General features: G+C 31.7%; 4 protein-coding genes across 4 annotated transcripts; 3 read left to right on the forward strand and 1 right to left on the reverse strand.

Moving 5' to 3' along the window:
- On the forward strand, nucleotides 5,186-6,280 carry LOC104751640 (ankyrin repeat domain-containing protein 2A-like). The gene is made up of 5 exons (XM_010473639.1): nucleotides 5,186-5,272; nucleotides 5,472-5,611; nucleotides 5,710-5,782; nucleotides 5,883-5,975; nucleotides 6,182-6,280. The coding sequence occupies exons 1-5, from the start codon at nucleotides 5,186-5,188 to the stop codon at nucleotides 6,278-6,280; spliced, it is 492 nt and encodes a 163-aa protein (XP_010471941.1).
- On the forward strand, nucleotides 7,445-8,530 carry LOC104723896. Its single transcript, XM_010442338.1, has 3 exons — nucleotides 7,445-7,503; nucleotides 7,624-8,054; nucleotides 8,148-8,530. Exons 1-3 carry the CDS (start codon nucleotides 7,477-7,479, stop codon nucleotides 8,227-8,229), a joined length of 540 nt encoding a protein of 179 aa, XP_010440640.1. The 5' UTR covers nucleotides 7,445-7,476; the 3' UTR covers nucleotides 8,230-8,530.
- On the reverse strand, nucleotides 13,443-22,334 carry LOC104723917 (signal recognition particle 54 kDa protein 3-like). Its single transcript, XM_010442354.2, has 9 exons — nucleotides 22,007-22,334; nucleotides 21,841-21,940; nucleotides 15,143-15,296; nucleotides 14,757-14,907; nucleotides 14,528-14,676; nucleotides 14,311-14,411; nucleotides 14,057-14,214; nucleotides 13,856-13,970; nucleotides 13,443-13,771 (listed from the first exon to the last, which is right to left on the reverse strand). Exons 1-9 carry the CDS (start codon nucleotides 22,235-22,237, stop codon nucleotides 13,443-13,445), a joined length of 1,488 nt encoding a protein of 495 aa, XP_010440656.1. The 5' UTR covers nucleotides 22,238-22,334.
- Nucleotides 15,819-17,273, forward strand: LOC104723907 (CBL-interacting serine/threonine-protein kinase 9-like). Its single transcript, XM_019235070.1, has 7 exons — nucleotides 15,819-16,124; nucleotides 16,203-16,292; nucleotides 16,404-16,529; nucleotides 16,630-16,737; nucleotides 16,841-16,956; nucleotides 17,047-17,103; nucleotides 17,199-17,273. The coding sequence occupies exons 1-6, from the start codon at nucleotides 16,071-16,073 to the stop codon at nucleotides 17,048-17,050; spliced, it is 498 nt and encodes a 165-aa protein (XP_019090615.1). The 5' UTR covers nucleotides 15,819-16,070; the 3' UTR covers nucleotides 17,051-17,103; nucleotides 17,199-17,273.

Genomic DNA, 22,644 nt, shown 5'->3' on the forward strand with positions numbered 1-22,644 from the left:
ATAAAGATGGAATTTTAGATATGTATTTAATATTAGTATTTCTTAAAGTTATTACTTCAATATCCATATTATGAGCTTTGTTTCTCTAATTAAGTCAGCAAGATCCGATTCGGCATCGATAGTACACACATAATATTCATTAAGATTGATTGGAATACCAAATCTTGAATGAGCCGTTCTACCACCTTCCAAAAGCAAAGCAGCTATACCACTTGAAGCAACATTNTTGAACAGTATTACCTTTAGACCTTATACCAGCACCAAGAATAGTCCACAAGAAAGTTTTCCAATACCACCAAATCCATGAACAAAAAACATACCACCTTTGTCGTGATTCACAGAGTGAATGATTTCTTCATAAACACGTCTTTGCTCCTCAGTTAGCATAGGTAACAACTCATTGTACAATTCCTGTTGTTTATGAGGCTTATATATTCTCTCATCTGCGATAAGCCTATTTACACCTGTGTTCATCATACTATTATCTGGTTTAGGCATTTTCTCAAACGCCGTAAGAGATGTTCCATTCAATCGCAACATCAATTCTATTTCAGTTAAACATATATTTTCTATCTGAGTCTGTGTCGACATTAGACCTACAACAGTAAAGTTAAAGACTTATTTATAATTTTGTTTTGCGAAAAAATAAATTACATTCAATTAACCAAATAACAATTTGACTTGTGCGGGAAAAAACTTTTTTAAAAAGAATTATTGTCTAAACTGTTTTTGTGGTCAAATATATCACTAATTCAATTCTTTTATAAATTTGTGTGGGCAAATATATTTTTAAAGAATAGTTCAACTAATTTAATAAACCAAAAAGTAAATTAATTATAAGGCTAAAAAGGATTCCAACAAAAATGTAATTGGAAAAGTATTAACTAAAAGAGAAGCTATAATTTAATCTTCAAAAATAGTATTTATTTTCCATTTTTAATAATTTAAAATGGGATTCGATTATTTTATTTTTGAGATTTTCTAATTTTCGTTTAAAAAATAATAATTCGTTTCTTAAACAGTTTATTTTTAAAAGTGAAAGAAAAATAATTTATTAAAATTACTCGTTTATATTTTCAATATATATATATATATATATATATAAATTGTCAGAACCTTTTGTCTTATTTAGAATCTTTGTTTCTCCTTTTGGTGATAGAGTATCCAGCCGGAATAACATGGGATTTCTGGAGATTAACATCAACCCTATGAGACTTTGTCGAGATCACAAAAGATTATGTCATATCATCAAATTAAATGGATATTTGTAGTATATCCTCTCGAGATTTTCAATTCCTTCTATCCAAATCAAACCGTTATAATTATTTATAGAAATTTAACATTTTAGAAAATATAAATTTTCTTGAAACAAATATTTACAAAAGATTTAAGTATTTATTTTCCATTTAAAAAAAAAATTGGATATGAATGATTTCTGTTTTTTTTTTCTAATTTTCGTTTTTAAATGAAAAATAATTTTAAAAGTGAAACAAAAAGTCTGTAGAAATTTACTAATTTAAAAAACAGGGATATTCTCAAAGAAATATTTGTAATATATTATAGTATTTATTTTTTATTACTTTTAAATTTTAAATGAGATATAAAATTTAGATTTCTAATTTTTTTATTAAACAAAATAGGAAATTTACTATTTATTATATATTATTTATCCATCTAAAGCAATTTCAAATAAACATTAATTGTAAATGGTTAAAATAAACTCTTCCTAATCTTCCTTAATCTTTTTCTTCTTGAAAATCTCTGAGATATAAAGTCCCGAATCCAATTAATATTCCTTCCTTCTTCCTTCTATCAATTTAAGAGGAAGAAGGAATATTAGTCACAAATATTTATGAAGAAATATTAGTCACAAAAATTTATTAAATATTAGTCATAACAAACATTTAATTAATTTGTAAATAGAAAGAAATCAAAGTTTTTAGAAAATTACCATAATTTTTTTTATGAATAGAATCCACCATAATTTTGTGCAACTATAATCATTACAAAAAATATTAGCAACAATATTATTTTAAAAAATTAAGGATTCTGGTTAGCAAAAAATTAATACTTGAATTTCATTATATTCAATTTTGTAGATCCATAATTATGATCAATGATCATCCATGAATTCAACTGAAACAAAAAAAATTATGTAATAGGTTACTTATAAATAGAATTATAATTTAAATATTTTGTAAACAGAAAGAAATCCAAGTTTTTAGAAAATTACCATAAATTTGTTATGAACAGAATCAACCATAATTTTTCTGCAACTATAATTATTACAAAAAAACATTAGCAACAATATTATTTTTAAAAAATAAAGATTCAGATTAGCAAAAATTAATACCTGAATTTCATTATATTCAGTTGATCCACAATTATGATCAATGATCATCCATGAATTCAACTGAAACATAAAAATATTTATTAGGTTACATATAAAATTTTATTTCAAATTACTAAACTACAAAACAAAATATAGAAAATAATACGAACTATATTTTTTAAAGATGGAGAATCCATAGACTTTGTCTATGATTGCTTGATCTTGCTTTCCAAACAACCACTACAAAAAAAAAAAGCATAAAAAATAGAATCCAAATAATCATATAAAATTTTCAAAAGATGTGTTTGCTCATTTGCTTGTTGAATAAAAAATCATGGAATAAAAATCTGATCATGTTTAACCAAGAGAAAAAATTGAATAACAATCACCACTATAAAAAAAAACAAATAAAAACAATTATTAAAAATACTTTACCGATTTGATTTTTTTTCTTTCTTCATCAACTTGTTCGTCCAATCTTGTTTTTGATATACAAAAAACATCCATGGTCCATGGAAGGTACACCTAAAACACAACCAAACAGTATAAAATGAGTAAAACTTTTGATATGATTCAACATAATAATTAAAAACTATAGCAGCATAAAAATTAATCATGCAAAGCACCAAAGCATATGGATAGTACATCAACATGAAAAAAAANAAAGCATATGGATAGTACATCAATATGAAAAAAAAGAAACATTAAAACCAAAATAATACAAAAGAAACATTATACTCTCAAAATATAGGTTTAGCTTTATGAATCCGACTTCTACTATTTTGGCTGAGCCTCTATATATATATAGTTTGAAAGAAAAATCGTCATAATTTTCTTTACCATTTTAATATTTTAAAAAATAGATATTTTCTTTAAACAAATATTCGTAATATATTCTAATATTTATATTCCATTTTTAAAAAAAGAGATATTGTGTAAATATATTAGATTTTCGATTTTGTAAAACAAATATTGTTTTTTTTTTTAAATTTTCGTTTTTTAATTTTTTAAAACTTAGAAAAGGGTAAAAATGTCCAATTTTGAATCTCATTAATGGCAAATTAGTAATTTTAAGTCTGAGGATGAATGTGGTGCGTTTCAGCAACCTAAATAGAGAGGAAAAGCTTCTACGAAATATTTTTAAGGGTATTTTTCATTAAAGGCAAAGGAGGTCAATTTTTGTGAGATTGGTTGTAAGCTCTCTCGACTTCTCCTTTAATATATTAGATTTTGATCTTGTTTTCGATTTTTTTTCATCCTTATATAGCACTCATGCTATATAGGTCAACATGTTTTATGCGAACAGTATAATTCAAGCTCTAGGTTAACATGGTAACAAGAAAAAATAAAAAGTGATCATATAGAACTGTTTAGAGCATATCCAAGGGTTACTTGCTATTTAGAGTTTTCAAACATCAAACATAAAGTATAAGGGATTTTTTCTTTAAGAGTATACTTCAAATATGAAGCTTTTAAAATATGTATTTTTCATTATATTGTTCATAATTATTTTAAAATCATAAAACTTTTATAAATAACTCTAAAACAGACATTAAAATGTTATACACAATATTAACTCATAAGTCATAAAACATTAATTACAGTCCAAAATAATTTGAAAGATTAGTTATGAAATATATAATTTTAGGGATTGAAATGCAAAGAGTACCAATATTCAAAACTTCAAATTATGAAGTATCAGAGTCTTGGAGAGCATAAAATTTTAAAATTTGAGTATCTCTTGGATACTCGTAGTGCATGAAAGTGTGATCGGGCCTATTGCCCCCAATCGGGCATACTGTAGGCCCATTATAACTTTATACTAAATTGAAAAAGAATAAATTTTTTTTTTCTTTTGTTGCCTTTGCCAGAAAGATATCCTCTGCACTCTCCATCTTCATCGTTCGCTTCAATTGATTGATAGTTGTTGGACATGGGCTGCGCCCAACATGCCACTCGGCCCAACAAGACAAGATAATTGCGATTTCGGCCCGACAAAATTGGATGCAAGTCACTAATGATCCGTAAAGGGCAATTTCGGGAATTCACGATGGAAACCCTAGAAAACCCTCGGTCAACAGTCCACTATACAAAGAAACAGTATCCATTGGGAATCATCATCAGACTCACGTACAATACCCCGAGAGCAAAACTTTGCGTCTAATCACAGTTATTGTTTTCTGTATAATTTCCGTTAGCTTCCGAACTCGTCGTGACTCACTTGTCGGTTCTCCTGTGAACTGACGAGCACGATCTTGACTCGTTTTAGTGACGACCTCATATCTTTATCGTTATAAAAGAACAAACTTCACTCTTCCCCCAAAAATCATTATTGTTTAGTGTTGTGCAATCCTCAGTATAAACAATAGTGATAGGTATCGTCTCCCTCCCTTCACCGCCTTCTTTTTGCCGTTGGATTCCATGGATCATTTTTCAGTTCCAATAATCCTCTTTATAATTGTATTTGGTTTCTCTTGAATGTATTTTTTATTTCTAGGGTTTTTTTTTTTATTGTTATCCGATGGCTTCAAGTTCAACGCGAACTCTCCCTTCGGGTATATCTCGATCTTTTTAAGTCATATCCGATAACTGATTTTTTTTTTTTTTTTATTCTTAAATTGTAGTGATTTTTTCTTTTTTTGGTCTGGATTTTGTATCAGTAGTTGATTTGATGCATTCAAGCGAGATTAAATCCAATGCTTTATATTTCCAAGGCATGGCCTGTCTTTTCGATGTAACTCCCCTTTTTCTATTCTTTGTTTATAGATTTATATATAATGTAAGTTGGTCAAAATATGCGTTTTGTTGACGGTTTAAATTAAATTGGTATATTAGAAAGCAATCATCAAGGAAATGACTGAGAAAATGGATAGAGATCCTGGATTTATCCAATTAACTGAGGAGCTTGGGAGAAATTTCCCAACTGCATGGACGCAGGAGGTAACTGTTCTGAGTTTGATCAATTACCAACACAATGCGTCAAGCTTTGAGTAACCCTAAAATTAAGAAAATGACCGAGCGCCTTCGTAACCACTTCTTGGTTCAGGTAATATAGAAGCTCTGCTTTATTAAAGTCTTTTAACTGTTTTTTTATCCGTTGTGTGTGGGGTCTCGAATCCTGACATTTTCTTTGTCTTAGATTTCAGAAAGGGCTCTGTCTCTGGAGACTCTCTGGAATACTGAAGCATCAGACAAGTGTATGGCACGAATGAAAAAAGATCCAGAGTTGGAACCTATACTATCTGAAATAGAGGCTGCTGGCCCTTCTGCTATGTTCAAGTACTTTTGTTTTGTTTTATATCATTAGTTTTTTATAGAAACTACTATAACGTTTGTGTTCTGTGTATAGCTAAAAGAATCTGTTTCCGGGGTGTTAGGTACTGGAATGATGAAGATGTGTTGAAAAAGCTGGGTGCAGCAATGGATACTTTGACTCTCAGTGATGTCGAGGTAAACTACTTTGTCTGAAATTTTTATCCTTATATTTGAGGATTACTGCCCGAGGGTAGCTCGTAAACTCATTGTGCATTGATTTATCTTAACCAATCAGGGTCTGAAAATGTCCTTGGCATCTGGTGGTAACAAAGATGAAGAACTCTTCGAGGGAAGGAAAGCACTGGAGATTGTATGTGAATATGCCAAGGTATGTCGTTCTCTTTGGAGCATTATAATTTCCCCACTGCATCGTCTATGTGATTTTAGTGGGAAGCTCTTTTTTGGTTTTTGTAAACGAGCAATCTATATGCCCTTACCATGTGGGTTTATAGAACGGGTTTGGACCACCTAACTAACTTACCCTGGTTGAGTTTGTTCCTAGATGAAATGTTTTAAAGTTCTTCTGGATGCTAGAGCAAAAAGGTCAAGTCGGTTGACAAAAAGAAGAAAGAAAAAGGAGTCACCATTGCATTGTGCTGCGAATCCTGCGAGGAAGGAATGTGTAAGCCTTGATGATTCAGTGTAAGTTTGCAACAAAACAAAACTCTCTTTCAAACAAACTTGTACATGACTCAGTTATCTCATGTATATCAACTTGTCTTTGTAGCACTGCAAAACACCGAAATTAGTAAATATTATTGTGGGTATCATTTTAGCATTTTAGTAAGCCTTTGGAGTACGGCTACTAATAATTCTATAATCCTTAGAGAAATTTGAATATTTGTTTACTCTATTCCAAATCTGATGATTAAAAAAAAAAAAAAATGACAATGCCAATCGCTGAATATTTACCATTTTGTTACTCAATCAAAAGATTATGAAAATGGTATGAAGTATGAACTATGAAGTTAGATGAAGTGATGCTATCATATCTTTATCACCTTCATGAAGATATTGCAGTCATACGTGGACAGTAGACAGATTCAATTCAGACGTGAAGCTTTTAGATCTGGAATAAACACATATTTGAGATTACCTATCTGTTTGAGTCAAGTGGCCTTAACTTTATTATTATTTATAGGATTTTTTTTTTGGGTGGTAAACTTTCATTTCGTTTCTTTGTTTTAAATTTTCACACCACTATAAATAAATAGTAGGGATATTAATATGGTAATTTTTCAAAAAGAAGAACAGTAATTTTCAAATTACTGTAGTAAAAAAATAAATAAATAAACACGTATATCGAAATTAGCTTGCTGTTGGAGTTAAGTGTCCTTAACTTGAAATTTTCATATTTTTCATCTTTTTTTTTACTTTTTCATGTCTTTGTTAACTCGAATGTTACTAAACAAAGTATTCATTTTCGAAATTATCTATCTACAAATTAGTAATGTAAAAAATTTAGGGTGACTTTTACTTTAATGAGATTTAAGTTACGTGTGGAGGACAAAAGAAAAAAATTACGTGTTGACAATTGATATTGCTGGTTTACATATTTCATAATTGTAAAGGGGATGATGAATTGAATTGATGATCTAATTGGCCAAAAAATCGTTTTCTCTTCCTTTGACAAATATTTTGTCGTCAAGCCTCTTGTCATGTAATCTGATATATTATATTCCTTCTTCTCGTCAAAACATTTTATTATTATTATTGTTTGGGCAATGCAATTAATTATCTATATATTCTCTTTATATTCTAACTCAAAGAGACCCAAGAAAACAAATACATCGCATTTTGTTCCAACTGCATCTTTCTTGCTCAGAAGAATGGCTGACGAAGAACCAATCACCAACGTAATCTTCACTGTTTCTCTTCTTCTTCTTCTATCATTTTCAATTTTTGTAAGTCTGTGTAATGATCTAGGGCTGGTCCATCCAATGTTAATTATTGACTTATTTTTACGAATGTTGCAGCCTGGTTCTGGTTCTGGATCCACAACCGCTTCTGGTACAGGTTCTGACTCAGATAATTCTACTGACTCCATTGACTTAGAATGCACAGCATCTTGTGTAGCGATTCAATGGAAGGTCCAAGAGGCTTTCCTTGAAGGAAAAAGAGTCGCAGCAACTACAAATGCAAACCCTAACCCAAACACAACAGTCTACAACAATCCGCCAGGGATCCTACTGGACAACTTTAACGAGGGATGGAATCGAGGTGTCGACAATGCAGGTCTAGTCCATACCATTGATTTCCCTCAGGTTGTGAATGCCTTTAGGTCTGCCGCCTACAAGGCTGGGCTTATCTTAGAGTCATTGTACGATGACTCGCCCAAAGCTTTGCCGACATCGGACTACCAAGAACTTGTCTCTGCATGGGAATTAGCTGGTTACTACGCGGGGACGTAAGTATATATTGTCTGGGTTTCCATTTAAACAAATATGTTATTTCATACATATGTCCTTAATCCGTTTTTTTTTTTCTATTTTTTTTGTAGTCACATGATGGAGCAATACCATTACGAGAAGCACTTGCACATCGCCACTTTCATGGATTTCTTCACTAATCGAAAATTCTGAACACACGCTTCGGGGAAAGGCTTCTGCCTTTGAAAAGATTCTGATTGCTACTACCTAGTATGAAAAGAAAACAATAAGGTTCTTAGATATGCATGGTTTTTAGGTGTTCTAATAGTATGAGTTCACCCTTAATTATTAAGTTGATCCTTCGTAATAAGTTAGTTTGGAAACACCACAATGTTCCACTTTAAGACTCTTTAATAGTAATTAATCATATATATATCTGCCATGTTCACCAATCATCTAATTAGGCCACTGCTGATGAGAGAACATCAAAGAGACACATATGACTAAGTTGTTAACTGGCAAAAATAAGAATGAGAAAACTGTAGCTACCAAACATGACGAAAGAGTTGTGAGACCCAAGAACGACCTCAAGAAGTTCTCTGGTTTACTTAAACGGGACACTCTCAAAGTTTTCACCACCAAGGGAAATTGAAAATATAGATCACCGAAATCAAATGTGACCCTCTAAGCTGTATACAAGAGAAGTTTTCCATTATAATTGAATGCTATTCATTAAACTTTTACATATGGTACATGACGTTTAAAATTCGTAGATCTCACTGTTACAACGCACTTAGATGCCTATAAGTATTAATACACAACTTACTGAGAGAAGGGTTCATTAATGTTGAACAGTACTAGGTTTAGCCACTTTATTTCTTAAACTTTCTTATTAACTTTGATTATACACATTACACTAATATATATGAGCTTCCTATGGTTTTGTAAACATAACAAAAACCATTTACGTTAGTGGGCTAATATGAAATCTGGCCCAACTCCATTTCTCTTTTCTTCCTTAACCAAAAGCCTTCTCACTTGTCTCTTCTCCTTCTCTCGTTTCTTCTTCTCTCTTGCTACGATCTCTGTCACAACTTCATCACTTTCTTCTTTCAATATTCCTATTTACCAATTTGAAGATTAATGAAAGATTGAATTTCAACAATTAAGATATGTACCTGCATTGCAGAACAGAACAGGTAGGAGTATTAATTACCAAAGGATCGGATATCGGCCATACTCTCAACAAAATTCCTCTGCCAAAGTAAGCTAATTTGCAAGGTTAGGTACACAACATGCATGCATACATGGCATCCAGCACAGGTAGCTAATATCGGAAAAACTAGTTGGCAGGAACTTCTATTGGTAGATAATGATGATTATCCATCACTATCATCTTTAATTTGACTGTTTACTTCACCTTTAAGTATTTTATTTTTACCTTCATCTTCTCTTTATCCCTCAAGTAATTTACTTCTTAACCACTATGAATAGAAGGATCAATGTACTAGTGGAGAAAGTAATATATCTCTATTATAGTAAAAGAGAAGTACAACTTACCTTTCAGAAGAAAATGTCCCCGGCGACCAAAAAATACAATGTCTGACGGTCCGGAAATTTGAAATCGGGTAATCGTAATCAACAGAAATGGATCCGGGTCAAAAAGATCCGCGTCCTCTAAAACGGGTTAACGGGTGAGTTTTTTTTTTTTCAGTTTTATCCCAATAAACATAATTTTAAAATCTCATATGTAATGTTAAAAAAAAAAATTCTCATATGTAAATTGGAGAATTCAAGTTCCCTTTCCCCTCACGATTCATCCTTCGTCAAAGAAGGACGTCGGAGAAGGCACTTACCGGTGGTGATTCACCGGAATTATGCCATGTTTTTATTTTTGACTCATAAATCAATGGTTAATAGATAGATTTAACATATTTCTGTACAGAACTCATCAAAATCGTGAAAAAATCAAGTGTTAGAGTGAATTTTTTTTTTAATAATCAGATCTGTAATAGTCGGATCTGAAGGAAGAAGACAAGGGTACTTTTGTAATTTATTATTTACTAAAAAATCAGATTAAAAAATGGGTTGTAAACTAGACCAAGTAAAAAAAAACTAGACCAAGTAATTCATCGGACTATGTTAAATTATAGAGTTTAACTTAACAACGAACTTTATATTCAGCTTACAATGGATTAAAATCTAAATAAAATAAATCATTAATTGCCGCAACAAATGGTAAAAAAATATTCCATAAATATTTCAAATTAATATCGAAATATTGAAAGAAGAAAGAATTTAAATAATATCCATAAGTGACTGTAACCAAAAAATCTAAATGGTGAAGATTTTGTATCTAACGTAACAACTACTATTATATTCAAATCCTAAAAATATTTAATGTTAATTATTTGGATTATGAAGAACTAACCATATTTAAAAATTGTTTAGAGATAATAAGGAAATTAGAATATAATCAACCACCCAAATAATTAGCCTTGACATAACAATTAAAAAATAACGATAATATAATTTAAAAATAAAATCTATCCAAAATTTTTGGAAATCATTTAAAGTTTTTACCATAAAATCAAGCTATTTTAATTTGGTGACATATTTTAATATAAGTCGTTAAATTAAAATCAAGCATTTAAAAATCCAAATTTTACATATGTAAACATATTTAATACAGTAAAATCAAGCTATTTAATTTGGTGACATATTTTAAGATAATTTGCTAAATTAGAATCAAGCATTAAAAATCCAAATTTTACATATGTAAACATATCTAATACAATAAAATATTGTGCATCCCATATATATAATCGAAACAGGTAATACACAATATTCCACATATATTTTCATTGCATTATATTTTTAAATTTCAAAAGATTTGATTTTATTAAATCTAATTTTTGATCATGATTAGCCGACTCTTCTTAGCCTATAAATTGATAATTGATAATCGATCATTTGCATCTTGAAAGTATCTCTTTCTCATTTTTATTATCATAGTTGTTCATCTATATTATAGATAATTTATCATTTGAAATTTTTTTTTATTTTGAATTTGCAAGAAAATGATTTATTATTTTCATTGTTTAGTACATATGTCATAGCTAAACTTTTTAATTTTATAATCTTTTCAGGTGTAGAGCAAATCACTTCTCTTAAGGTAATATAACTTTTTAATCGATTTCATGTAATTTTTTCAATCATTTTTTATAGCTATTTGTTTAATTCATGTACCTTTAATCATTTTTTATAGCTATTTGTTTAATTCATGTACCTTTAATCATCCCCTCTATGTGTTTGCAATAAGTTGTTTATCCAATATTATGTAAATTAATATTTTTTAGTATTTTGCAGGAACATCAAAAATTGTAATTATATCAAACCCATATATCAAACTACATATATTTTTTAGTATTAGATATATGTAGTTTTTCAGTGGGTTAGAACATCTTAAAATCTATATATAGGTCTACTTTGCCTATAATAATTATTGGAGTAATTAATCAAATTCATTTTGAAGATATATATATATATATATATATATATAATTTTCAACGGCTCAGAACATGTAAAAAGATTTAGCTCACTGGTGAGTGTGTAATTTTTACGAATGCAATCTTTACATTGTGAATGTGTAATTTTTAGAAATGCAATTTTTACAATTTTTTAAAAGGTTCTTTTTACAAATATATACTCATATTATGAATTATATGTATCTCTGTAAATATTCCCCCGCGCTGTCTGATCCTAGTTCACTTGTATAGAAATAGACACGTATAGATTTATCTTATTGTTTTACAATACGTTATTCATCATCACGATGTAATCACCAATTGAGTTTTTACGTGATTAGGTAAAATTATATTATATTGTTAAAATGTTTCTGTTTATAATAACATAAGTTTCAAATGGTGAGGTGGTGTGGGACAAACAATTATAGAAATGTAAGGCAGTTTTACTACGGCAAAGTTGAACAAGTGCAGTTAATATATAAATAAGCAGTGCCACACAATATTGAACGGTGAAAAAACTATATGCGATGCGGTAAAAATATTTAAATGGTAAAAATGTGAAAAGCGGTACGTAGTATATAATACCATTAATTTGTTGTATTCCGTTGGCTTGTTTATTCTTTGTAATATTATTTTTATTTTACATTGACTTATTAATAAGGTTACTTTTTTGAATTATTGACTTACATTTTATTTTTTCAACTTAATTTTCTTCTCAAGTGACATATATTAAAACTGTCAACTTATATTTTGGTTAATTGATTTTTTACATTGTCGATTTTTTTTATTGATTTATTTGTTACAAATCGCGATAACTATTTTTGTTTATAATATAAAAATTAACATATTTTTTAAAAAACAACTTCAAATTTTATTCGTAATTATTTTTAAAATAAATATATTTATAACGTATTTAAATAAAATATATATATTATATATATATGTATATAATTATTTAATTTATTATTATCATAACTGTGAGTTTTAAGTTCATCATTATCTGACATTTGGACCAAATAAATAATATTTGTAAAAACTAGTTAATCAAATTACTTTTTTTTTTGAATTTTTATTCAAGACTAAAATGTCATTTCCAGTAAAACATAAGGTGTACCACAAGTTCTTTAAAGTTATACTGTATTTTTTAAATTTCTAAAAAAAATTCGAAATATTTTTAGTTTGAATACTCCATCTGTTTCACAAAAAAGTCATTATACATAAACTCATGTGTTTTTAGTTTTTACACCAAGTTTCCTAATTTACCCTATGTTTTTACACTCTTTGCCAAAGTTCTTTTTTTTTTTTTTGGTAAGTTAAATTTGCTAAATCTAATTTAAAACTAATTTGGTGGTAAAACCCAAATCTTACAAATAATTTGAAATCTATATTATTATTTAAAGAATTTGAGAATATACCTTGTATTTTCAATTTTTTTTTTTTTTTTTGACATTGTTGCCTTAATTAATTACTAACAATTCAGAAAACAACAAAAATATTGAAGGACACCACTCAACTTTTATCGAATTATTAAAAGTTCATCATATATTAGTTTTGTTAACAAGACAATGCAGATTCAGTCGGATGGTGCAACATCGATTATACTAACACAAACATGAAAAAGGTGTTTTTTTTTTGTCTATCATCAACAAAATACCAAACTTGAATTTGGATGATAGCATAACTAGTAACTACAACGACAATAGTCCAATCAATAGACTATAACGTTACACATAGAAATTAGTTAAATACATAACTCGATTAATGTATACGGAGATCACATAATCACATATTTTATCCCTTTTATGTCCTAAATTAAATTTCCCTTAAGCACACTTTATATTTTACCCACGCATTAACACTTTATAGTATTTAGTGTTCATAGTTATGGACTGGAAGAAATTACTCGTCTCGGCCACCAAACATTCCCATCAGGTCTTTACCCGAACCCATCTGCTTCATGAGACTCTGCAAACCACCCATGCCACCAATCTGTTTTAGCATTTGAGGTGTTAGGACCTTACTCAAATGCTGCGAGTTTTTGTTTCTCGAGAGTGAGCTCATATTTCCTTTCTCTAACATCTTAAGCCCTTTCACCTTCCCCCACATTGTTGCTAGCCTCTTGTACTCTTCCAACATGTCCATCACTTCTGTTACAATCCTCCCTGACCCTCTTGCTATCCGCATTATCTTTGACCCGTTAAACACCTTCGGATTTGAGCTGTCCAGTTCTGCACAACCACCCATCACTTATTCTCAAAACTAGCATTACTTTTACAAAGAACAAAATTTCCAAATAAAAACATTGTTCTTACCTTCATTTGTCATAGAATCCATCATTGTCATGTATCGCTTTATCTTCGCCTGGCTTTCTTTCTCATGTCCCTCTGGCATCATTTCAGCACAAATTCCAGGTAGCATGGAGAAAACCTACACACACACCAACACCGTATTCTGTCTTATCAGCATCATGGTGTGCTCTTCAGCCCTAATAGTATTTGACAAGAGATTCTGACCTCCTTAAGTGGGCCCATGTTCAGTATGTTCTGGAACTGATCGTACATAATTCTCAATGTAAAGTTACCATGAGAGAGCTTTTCCAGAAGTTCAGGCTGTTGATCTTTAGGTACCACCTCTTGTAGTTTATTTACGAATCCAGACCAATCACCATTTCCTGTTGCACATATACATTATCAAAATTCTGAGTCAACAACAAACCATGGTGAGCCTTTGATTACTCTTCACAGTTAGTCAATGGCAAGATATTTACCTAAGAGACGGCTGACAAATGGTTTAGCGTCAAAAATTTCAAAGTCATCCATATGCTCTCCTGTTCCAATGAATATGACAGGACTTTTTGTAGCTGCAACACTAACAAGATGAAAAAAAAAATGATCACATTCACTTGCCCAATTGGAAAAGCGAGCAAGATTTCCATATCAACATTTCGAGTACATGACCACTCAGCAACTACAAGAGATACTTACGCGCTAAGAGCACCACCACCCTTGGCATGGCCGTCCATCTTAGTAATAATTACAGCTCCCACTGCAACACTTTGTTTAAATGCTTGAGCTTGTTCAAACGCAGCTTGACCAATACTGCTATCCATAGCAAATATAACAAGATCTGGTTTCTGTAAAGTGAAAAGGCCACGATCATGGCCTCCAACATAATAAACAGTGAAACAGAAGACTTAAAGAAAAGAGAGCAAACCGTTGCTTCAGCAACTTGACGCATTTCTTCAAAGAGAGAAGCTTCTTGTTTATGGCGACCACTGGTGTCAACAATAATAAGATCACAATTTTCTTTCTTGAACCTATCAACTCCCTCAACAGCAATTTTCGCAGGATCGGATTCCGTGTAGCTGCGAAGAATCAAAAATTAGCATAAGCACATTCTGCTATCAAAGTATGCTTTAGCAAATGGTTTTACACAGACACTTCTGTATGGGAGCTAATATCCTTTGGAAATGCAAACACTAAAAAGTCTTACGACCACACAAGAAGAAAGCTGATACTAGAGAAACCTTAACACAAAGAAGGGGATAGACAAGACAAGAACAAGTTCACATAACACAAGAATGGTGTTGATTTGAGTACCTTCCATAGAAGGGGATCTTGGCCTTGGTGGCATTCTGTTTCAGCTGATCGAAAGCACCAGCCCTGAAAGTATCCGCACACACTAGAGCTGGTTTGTACCCTTTCTTCTGATGATAATAAGCATACTTGGTACAAGTTGTGGTTTTTCCAGCACCTACCCATAGTAATCTATATATATAAAGTAGACTTTGCTCATTCCTTGTGCTGCCACCTCAGCATACCAATGTGTGTAATAAGGCCTTAACAAATCGAGTTAGCCCATTTTCGTTCTCGATTATTTCCTTCTTCTGTGTTTCCAAGCCCAGTTCATATTTTCTCTCAGGGCCCAAATATCATTATCCGTTTGCTTTGTTCTCCAAATAAACCCTTTCTGCACGAATGTCTTCTCCACCGTCTTCTGCTGTGCGACCTCAACCTCCCCGTCTTCATGTTTCCTCCCTTCTATCGTTATCGTTTGGTTTACCTCTGAAACCGCCTAATCTGTCCTTCAATGCTTTCTCTTTCAATAGTAGTCCCACTACTTCTCATTCAATTTTGTGTTCCGCTTAATCATTCCTTTAATGTTTTCTCTATCAATAGTAGTCCCACTACTTGTCATTCAATTTCTGGTATTTCAATTCCTATATAACGCCATCTTCTCCAATTTCATTCTTTTTACAATTCCTCCAATATCTGAAATTTCTATTATCTATTATGGATTCTAATGTTCTTTCATTCGCTAATCTGAAGGCCGGACGCCTACACCAACAGATTATAGGGAGGATGCAAAGCATATAAAGTGTTCTGTATGCGCTCCAAAGATAGAATCATATATAGGCTCTAATTTCGAGGGCATATTTGTTTAACTTGCGGGCAGGTTTTGTCGGACAAAGGCTATGACGGAGCAGCAGCAGATATCTGGTCTTGTGGTGTAATTCTATATGTGCTCATGGCTGGTTACTTGCCTTTTGATGAGCCTAATCTCATGACATTATACAAACGTGTAAGTTTTCTCTTCCTCTGCTTCTTCTTACTTACTTTTCCTCAGTACTTTCTTAATCTCATCTTTGGTGTACTTCAGATATGCAAGGCTGAGTTTAGCTGCCCACCATGGTTCTCTCCAGGTGCCAAGAGAGTCATTAAGCGTATTCTCGAACCCAGCCCTGTAACCGTAAGCACCTCTTACATGAATGCATAACTTGAGATGTGTCAACCATAAGATCAAATGGTCTAAAATGTGCAAGAGCTTAACAATACTTCTTTTTTTCTGTCTATATTGCAGAGAATAAGTATTGCAGAGTTACTAGAAGATGAATGGTTCAAGCAAGGATACAAGCCGCCATCATTTGATCAAGATGATGAGGACATCACCATAGATGATGTTGATGCTGCTTTCAGTAACTCCAAGGTAAAAAAAAACCATCCGCGCCATTTTCCCAATATTCTTTGTAGTTCATTTACAGTAAAGCAACTAATACTACTCTGCTGTGCATGTGTTGTTACTATAGGAATGTCTTGTGACAGAGAAGAAGGAGAAACCGGTATCCATGAACGCTTTCGAACTTATCTCTAGCTCAAGAGAGTTCAGTCTTGAAAACTTGTTTGAGAAGCAAGCCGTACGAACTCTTTTTCTACTTACTATTTGTTTCGATTGTCTAATATTATCATATGCATATATGGGGTAGTCTAACTAAAGCTGTTCTTTTATTGGTGTTGCAGCAACTTGTGAAGAGAGAGACGCGGTTTACATCTCAACGATCTGCGAGTGAGATAATGTCGAAAATGGAAGAAACAGCAAAGCCATTAGGCTTCAATGTCGTAAAGACAACTACAAGGTTTGTTTGTTCGTCTTCTTTATTTTGTCTGTGTCAAATTATGTCTTTGTAGCTCCAACATTATAAAACATTTGTTTGATAAAATCGCAGATAAAAATGAAAGGAGACAAAAGTGGTCGTAAAGGTCAGCTCTCCGTAGCTACAGAGGTAAGAAGAAAGATAGGTTTTGGTGATAACAACACTCCGGTTTGGTGAATACTGTTGTTTATCTAACTGTTTTGGTTTGGTCATCGATTTAATAAGTGTTTGAAGTTGCGCCATCGTTGCATGTGGTAGAGCTTAGGAAAACCGGCGGTGATACCCTTGAGTTTCACAAGGTAAATGTTTCAGTTCAATCTTTATCCGGTTCAGATCCGGTTAACACCTCGAGTAATTGGTTTATGTTTGAAATTATTTTTTGCAGTTCTACAAAAACTTCTCATCTAGATTAAAGGATGTAGTCTGGAATACTGATGCAGCCTCTGAAGAACATAAGCAATAAGATATAATAACAAATTGTTTATCAATTCAGATTTTTTTAAAAATTAAAGTCGAACTTGTATAATGAATAATTAGTAAAATTTGGAGTTGGCAAAACTAAAATATATTGCTAACAAAAAGAAGCCGAACTTATTAGAAGTGGGCTTATATGGAGGAGGTATAGATCCATAAGTTAGCCTTAGCCATATGCGATCTTCCTCAAAACTCGGTTTTGGCTTACTTTTATGTTTGACTCAAACGTCCAAGTCAAACAGTTAAATTAGTCAAACGTCCAATAAATGAAAGGGATCGTTGCGTCATAGTCGGGAAGTTCACTAATCGAGTATAGTTGAAACAATGTTGTCACTTTATGGCTACGGTTTTGGCAAGTGGCAACGATTCACACTTCACAATAACACAATACCGATATGGAATACAATGATAACAAAATAAATTAACTGGAAAACAACGTACAAAGTGTGGATCTAGATTTTTTTTTTAAATAATGGATTGGTTAAGAAACTGCAATTCCAAAAGTTATTTTTATGCTTTATAGATATATATTACACACACACACAAATGTTGTATATATAACCAATGATAAGACTATAAATTGTCCATGTCAATGATAAAAACTTAGAAAGAAATTGTGGCGGATAAAAAAGACCTGAAAAAATTGTCGCTACTTTGTTGCTAAATCCATAAACTTTTCAAAACAGATGACTATGATTTGGCAACAGAAACATGTGTAACAGATAAATTGGTTGCGTATTAGCAATTTAACATAATCAATCTATAATAGTCGATATAAAAAGAAAATCAGTAAACATTTTGTCGTGGCGTTGTAATAGATTAGTACTGTGATTTAATATTATCCATTTAAATGGTTTTCAAACAAACACTGTATCATCTACTTTAATCGTTACAAACAAAAATTTAATTTAAGGAGTAATTCATACTTTTTATAGGAGTTAAGCTAAGCCTACACATCTGTTATCATTCAGCGTACTAAGTACTACAGTACTATGCATATGATATTACACGGCCAAAATAAACCCTTTTATCAATATCGTTTTCAATAGACGAAAAGGTTTCTTCCATCTCTATTTCATTTATCACTCCCTCGATTAAGGAATAGTTATCTAATTTGTGTGTTTTTCCTCTAGAGTTGTGTCATCCAAGGTTCGATCAATGTTACCCACCTTGCAAAATTTGAAGACTCGCTGCGTGATGGGGGCCTATATATTATGTTAGACTTTGAAGTCATCATAAGCAACTCATGTTTCAAGCTTACTTCAATATGTTTCATATCAACTACTGTTTTTGAAAAATTTGATGAGTCTTTTGGGATTTTCCCAAAAGAGTTTTTCAGGTTCCGTACTCATGAGTAGTTGATTTCTCTTGCCAACACCAATACTGATCTTCCAAGTCTGTCTTATTTTTAAACCTTTCAATGTTTCCTGCTTCCAATATTAATTAGATCTCTTGAAGCTCAGTTCCATAATCGATAGTCTGTGAGCTCGCTGCTTTTAGATGGGTCAACCTAAAAAAATGTAGACAATATTAAGAGTGGGCGTCTTCAATTTCCTTTGTAGACCAAAAATCACTTCTGTTGTTTTGTCAAGTTAACCAGTTGTCCCCCCTCATGGTTGCGTCTTAACTTTCCCTCTCTGCTCCCTCATTAGATGTCATGGGCCAAGTATGTTCAAGCATGGCATATAGAAATAGAATCACAGAGACCTTGGAGAGGATGTTAGTAGTCCTGTCCCTTGAAAGGTTTGACCCTCTCTGACTTACACCTACTTCCGTGTACGCTGAATACAGTTCTTACATTAACCCTTTTTATTGCTTTTACACTTGTATTTTTTGTTTGGAAGCGGGGAGAAAGTTCGTCTCATTGCTTTTGACGATCACGCAACTTCACTTGAGAAGGTTTTGAGGGAAAAAGAAGGCGGGGCTAACATATTGTTGGCTACTAATTTCAACCCAAAGTTATTTGGAGGTATGTCATATTTAAAATCCCCACAACAATTCAGACTGTTTCCTTTACTGCATCTTAAACTAGGATGTCCACTAACGATAAGCTATTCACCAGGTGAACTTTACCTCAATGCTACTTCTGGGACCAAATTTTATTCAGATTTAGACTTCACAACAACTGCTCAGTTTGCCGATAGGTAGTGATATGTTTTATCCTGTAACGTTTTAAAATACTAATTCACACTAACTTCGACATGTCCCTTAACCATATTTTCGTCCATTAACAAGCAGGCTAAAGGGGAAACAGGAAAAAGACACCAACTATATTGCACCAATCCATGGTATTTCGAAGATTGAACATATATCTACCGACATCTAGATCACGGAAACAAAAGCTCAATCTTATGCAGACAAAAAGGTCTCCTCGATATCAAGAACCCAAATATCTTTACAGTTGCTGGAGAATTTCACGGTCTTGGCAAAGATCAAAGCTTCGTCAGAGACTCTCTACACAGCCGTGGCGTAGCTTTGACCCATGACGTTGTTCTTAACGTAATCGGCACACTGAACCGAAATCGATTCCCACAGGACAAGATTGTTCATCCCCGCCATGATTTTGTAGATCGTACAAGGCAAAGCGATATCTTCTTCACCTGCTTTCTTGTGCATTCTTCACCTGTTTTAAACGTAACGTCTTGCCATCAAAGTAAAATAAGTAATTTTATTTCAAACATGTATAATTTTATTCTATACATATAGCAATTTAGATTTAATAAAACATAACACATACGGCACTATAACACAGCTCAATAACAGTTTATTCTACTGAAATGCAATTTTTTCAAAAGGATAAAAGTAAAGCGTGTACACTATGAAGGTCTGTTGCTGAAAAGATCCTGGGAGAAAAAGAAAGCAACATGCATATATACGGTAGAAAAAAATAAAATTCTTACACATTTTTGAATAAAAACAGTTTCGACACAATACTAACTGTAATTAGTCAAATTATACATATACCCACATTAAAATTTAATTTAGTTTTAACCAAAAAAAAAACAATTTACATATTTTGACAAAATACCAACTCATTCGAATTTTTCTAGACTTTAGTATAACTAATTTTCATATTGAGCAATTTGTTATACAAATAATCCTATTTTAATATTTTATTTTTAAAAAGGAAAATAAATTATACTTAACGCAAAACATATCTGTATTACAAATATCAAACAAAACAACATAAGCAACCAAAATCAAATACAAAAACCAAAAAAATAATAAGCACACCAAAATCCAAAACAAATGCCTCAAAATAATAACTAATCGAATGAAGCAAAGAAATCCGTTGATACGGGATCAAGAGAGAAATCAGTTGGATTTAAAATAGCAAACAGTTTATGAACAATGGTACAATTAATATTCAAAAAAATAGCTTAAATAATCCGGTTCTTTGGTTTTCAGATTCAATGCTTCATCTTCCAAATTCATATATTATATATTACTTCTTACATCATACTATAATATTATTTAAAACAACCACAAGCCAGCGAAGCTCAAAACAACCAAAATATTAACAACATATATAAAACAATCTTCTCAAAAAAAAAAACAACATTGCCATTCTGTAATTATCATTGGCTAATTCATTAAGCTATGAGTCACCAAATTTTACATATCTACCGTTGATTAGATGCAATCTAATGGTCGAAAATCAACACTTACCTAACCCTTCTTCTCTTATTTTATAACATGTCGAAAAATTTAAATTCTATTATTTTCCATCAGGTTTTTAATCTTCGACGCTTGTGTGCCAGATCCAAAAGGTTTAGTTCGTTTTTTCACAATCACTGCCAAAGGAAAAAAGGGTAATACGTTTCTTGACTGTTCCAACTCTTACGATTTCCTCATTTCCCTTTTGCTTCTCTTCTCCTTTTCAGGTTTTGACTCTACAAATCTTATAGTTTCCTTCTTTGTTCAATAGAAATCTCATGTACCAGGTTTATATTTTTTTAACTCTTTTGGTCAATTTATTGTAATAGATCTTCTCTTATCATTTTTAGGTTCTCGATCTTCTCTTTTGGTGAACCGATTTTAAACATATGTAATTTTTTATTGTATTGAGTTTCTTAATTTTGTTAGTATTAAATTTCTTTATTTGATTGTTTTTTAAAAGAAAAACAAAAAAAAAGGAATCATTGCTATCAATACAGAGAGGATTTCAATGGAACCAAAATCTAACAAAAAAACGAAAGTATAAAATAAATATACAATACCAACATAATAGTATATACAACAAAACTGATAATACACTTTAATCCAACTACCGCGCGTAGCGCGGATCCATTACTAGTAATAAATAAATAAAAAATTACGACAGATTTAACTATGAATATACAAAAACTGCAATCTAACTACTCAATAGAAACACCATCAAACCAACCTCACCTTGTAATCCGACAAACAGTACTACGCTAGGTTTGGTCTTTTTGGGAGCAAAGGCAGACTTTCCTGGATCCAGCATCTTGCAGAGTTCACAGAAGATAGCCTGAAAGGGGAATCATGAGCAATTTCCATCGAAATAAGGAAATAGAATTGCATGCAGTAAAAGAACCTGCTCAATGATACGCCGCTTGTTGTGGCCGACGGCTAGATCCTCAAGATTGACGATTTTCTTAATATTGGTCTGCATCTCCTTCACAAGGTGGAAAGAAACATCGGACTGGAGCAGAGCGCGAGTGATCTCGTTCAAGCAATCATTCAGAGCCTTTTCATCGACAATTGTCGCATTTTTCATCTGCTGTATGGCGCCGGTAATCCGACCGCACAGCTCCGCCAACACCATTATTCGCTTATTGTTGATCAGAGATTTTTTTTTCTTTTTTTTTTTGGTTGTTGTTGTTGTCGGATATTGGAAAGATCGAACGAGACGGAAGAAGTTGAGTATCTTACTTAATTTCTTAATCATAAATGTAAATCCCCTTACTAAACAGATTAGGATCAAAACGGTGGGCCTACAGATGGGTCGCATGCCTTAATTATATGGTTATTTAATTGTGTTTTTCCATAAATTTTATTGTCACTCCAATTTATTGGTTGTAGAATTATATAATAAGATGTTATAGGGGTATTGAAGTTGATATTTTAAAGTATTCTAAAGTATTCTTAAAATCTTTTATTATTCAATTGAAGATTTTAAAAAATCTCATGAAATTTTATGTTATTCAACTAAAATTTATATAAAATCCTTTA

This window comes from Camelina sativa, chromosome 2 (assembly GCF_000633955.1).
Source record: "Camelina sativa cultivar DH55 chromosome 2, Cs, whole genome shotgun sequence".
In the NCBI taxonomy this organism is placed as follows: domain Eukaryota; kingdom Viridiplantae; phylum Streptophyta; class Magnoliopsida; order Brassicales; family Brassicaceae; genus Camelina; species Camelina sativa.

Coding starts and splice junctions, on each gene's coding strand:
- LOC104723896 (XM_010442338.1), top strand. CDS start 7,477: ATGGCTGACGAAGAACCAATCACCAAC. Junction 7,504..7,623: donor ACGAAGAACCAATCACCAAC/GTAATCTTCACT, acceptor CGAATGTTGCAG/CCTGGTTCTGGTTCTGGATC. Junction 8,055..8,147: donor GCTGGTTACTACGCGGGGAC/GTAAGTATATAT, acceptor TTTTTTTTGTAG/TCACATGATGGAGCAATACC.
- LOC104723907 (XM_019235070.1), top strand. CDS start 16,071: ATGGCTGGTTACTTGCCTTTTGATGAGCCTAATCTCATGACATTATAC. Junction 16,293..16,403: donor TCGAACCCAGCCCTGTAACC/GTAAGCACCTCT, acceptor TCTATATTGCAG/AGAATAAGTATTGCAGAGTT. Junction 16,530..16,629: donor CTGCTTTCAGTAACTCCAAG/GTAAAAAAAAAC, acceptor TTGTTACTATAG/GAATGTCTTGTGACAGAGAA.
- LOC104723917 (XM_010442354.2), bottom strand. CDS start 22,237: ATGGTGTTGGCGGAGCTGTGCGGTCGGATTACCGGCGCCATACAGCAG. Junction 14,908..15,142: donor AAGATCCCCTTCTATGGAAG/GTACTCAAATCA, acceptor GATTCTTCGCAG/CTACACGGAATCCGATCCTG. Junction 14,412..14,527: donor GGTGGTGGTGCTCTTAGCGC/GTAAGTATCTCT, acceptor TCATCTTGTTAG/TGTTGCAGCTACAAAAAGTC.
- LOC104751640 (XM_010473639.1), top strand. CDS start 5,186: ATGACTGAGAAAATGGATAGAGATCCTGGATTTATCCAATTAACTGAG. Junction 5,273..5,471: donor CAACTGCATGGACGCAGGAG/GTAACTGTTCTG, acceptor TCTTTGTCTTAG/ATTTCAGAAAGGGCTCTGTC. Junction 5,612..5,709: donor GGCCCTTCTGCTATGTTCAA/GTACTTTTGTTT, acceptor CCGGGGTGTTAG/GTACTGGAATGATGAAGATG.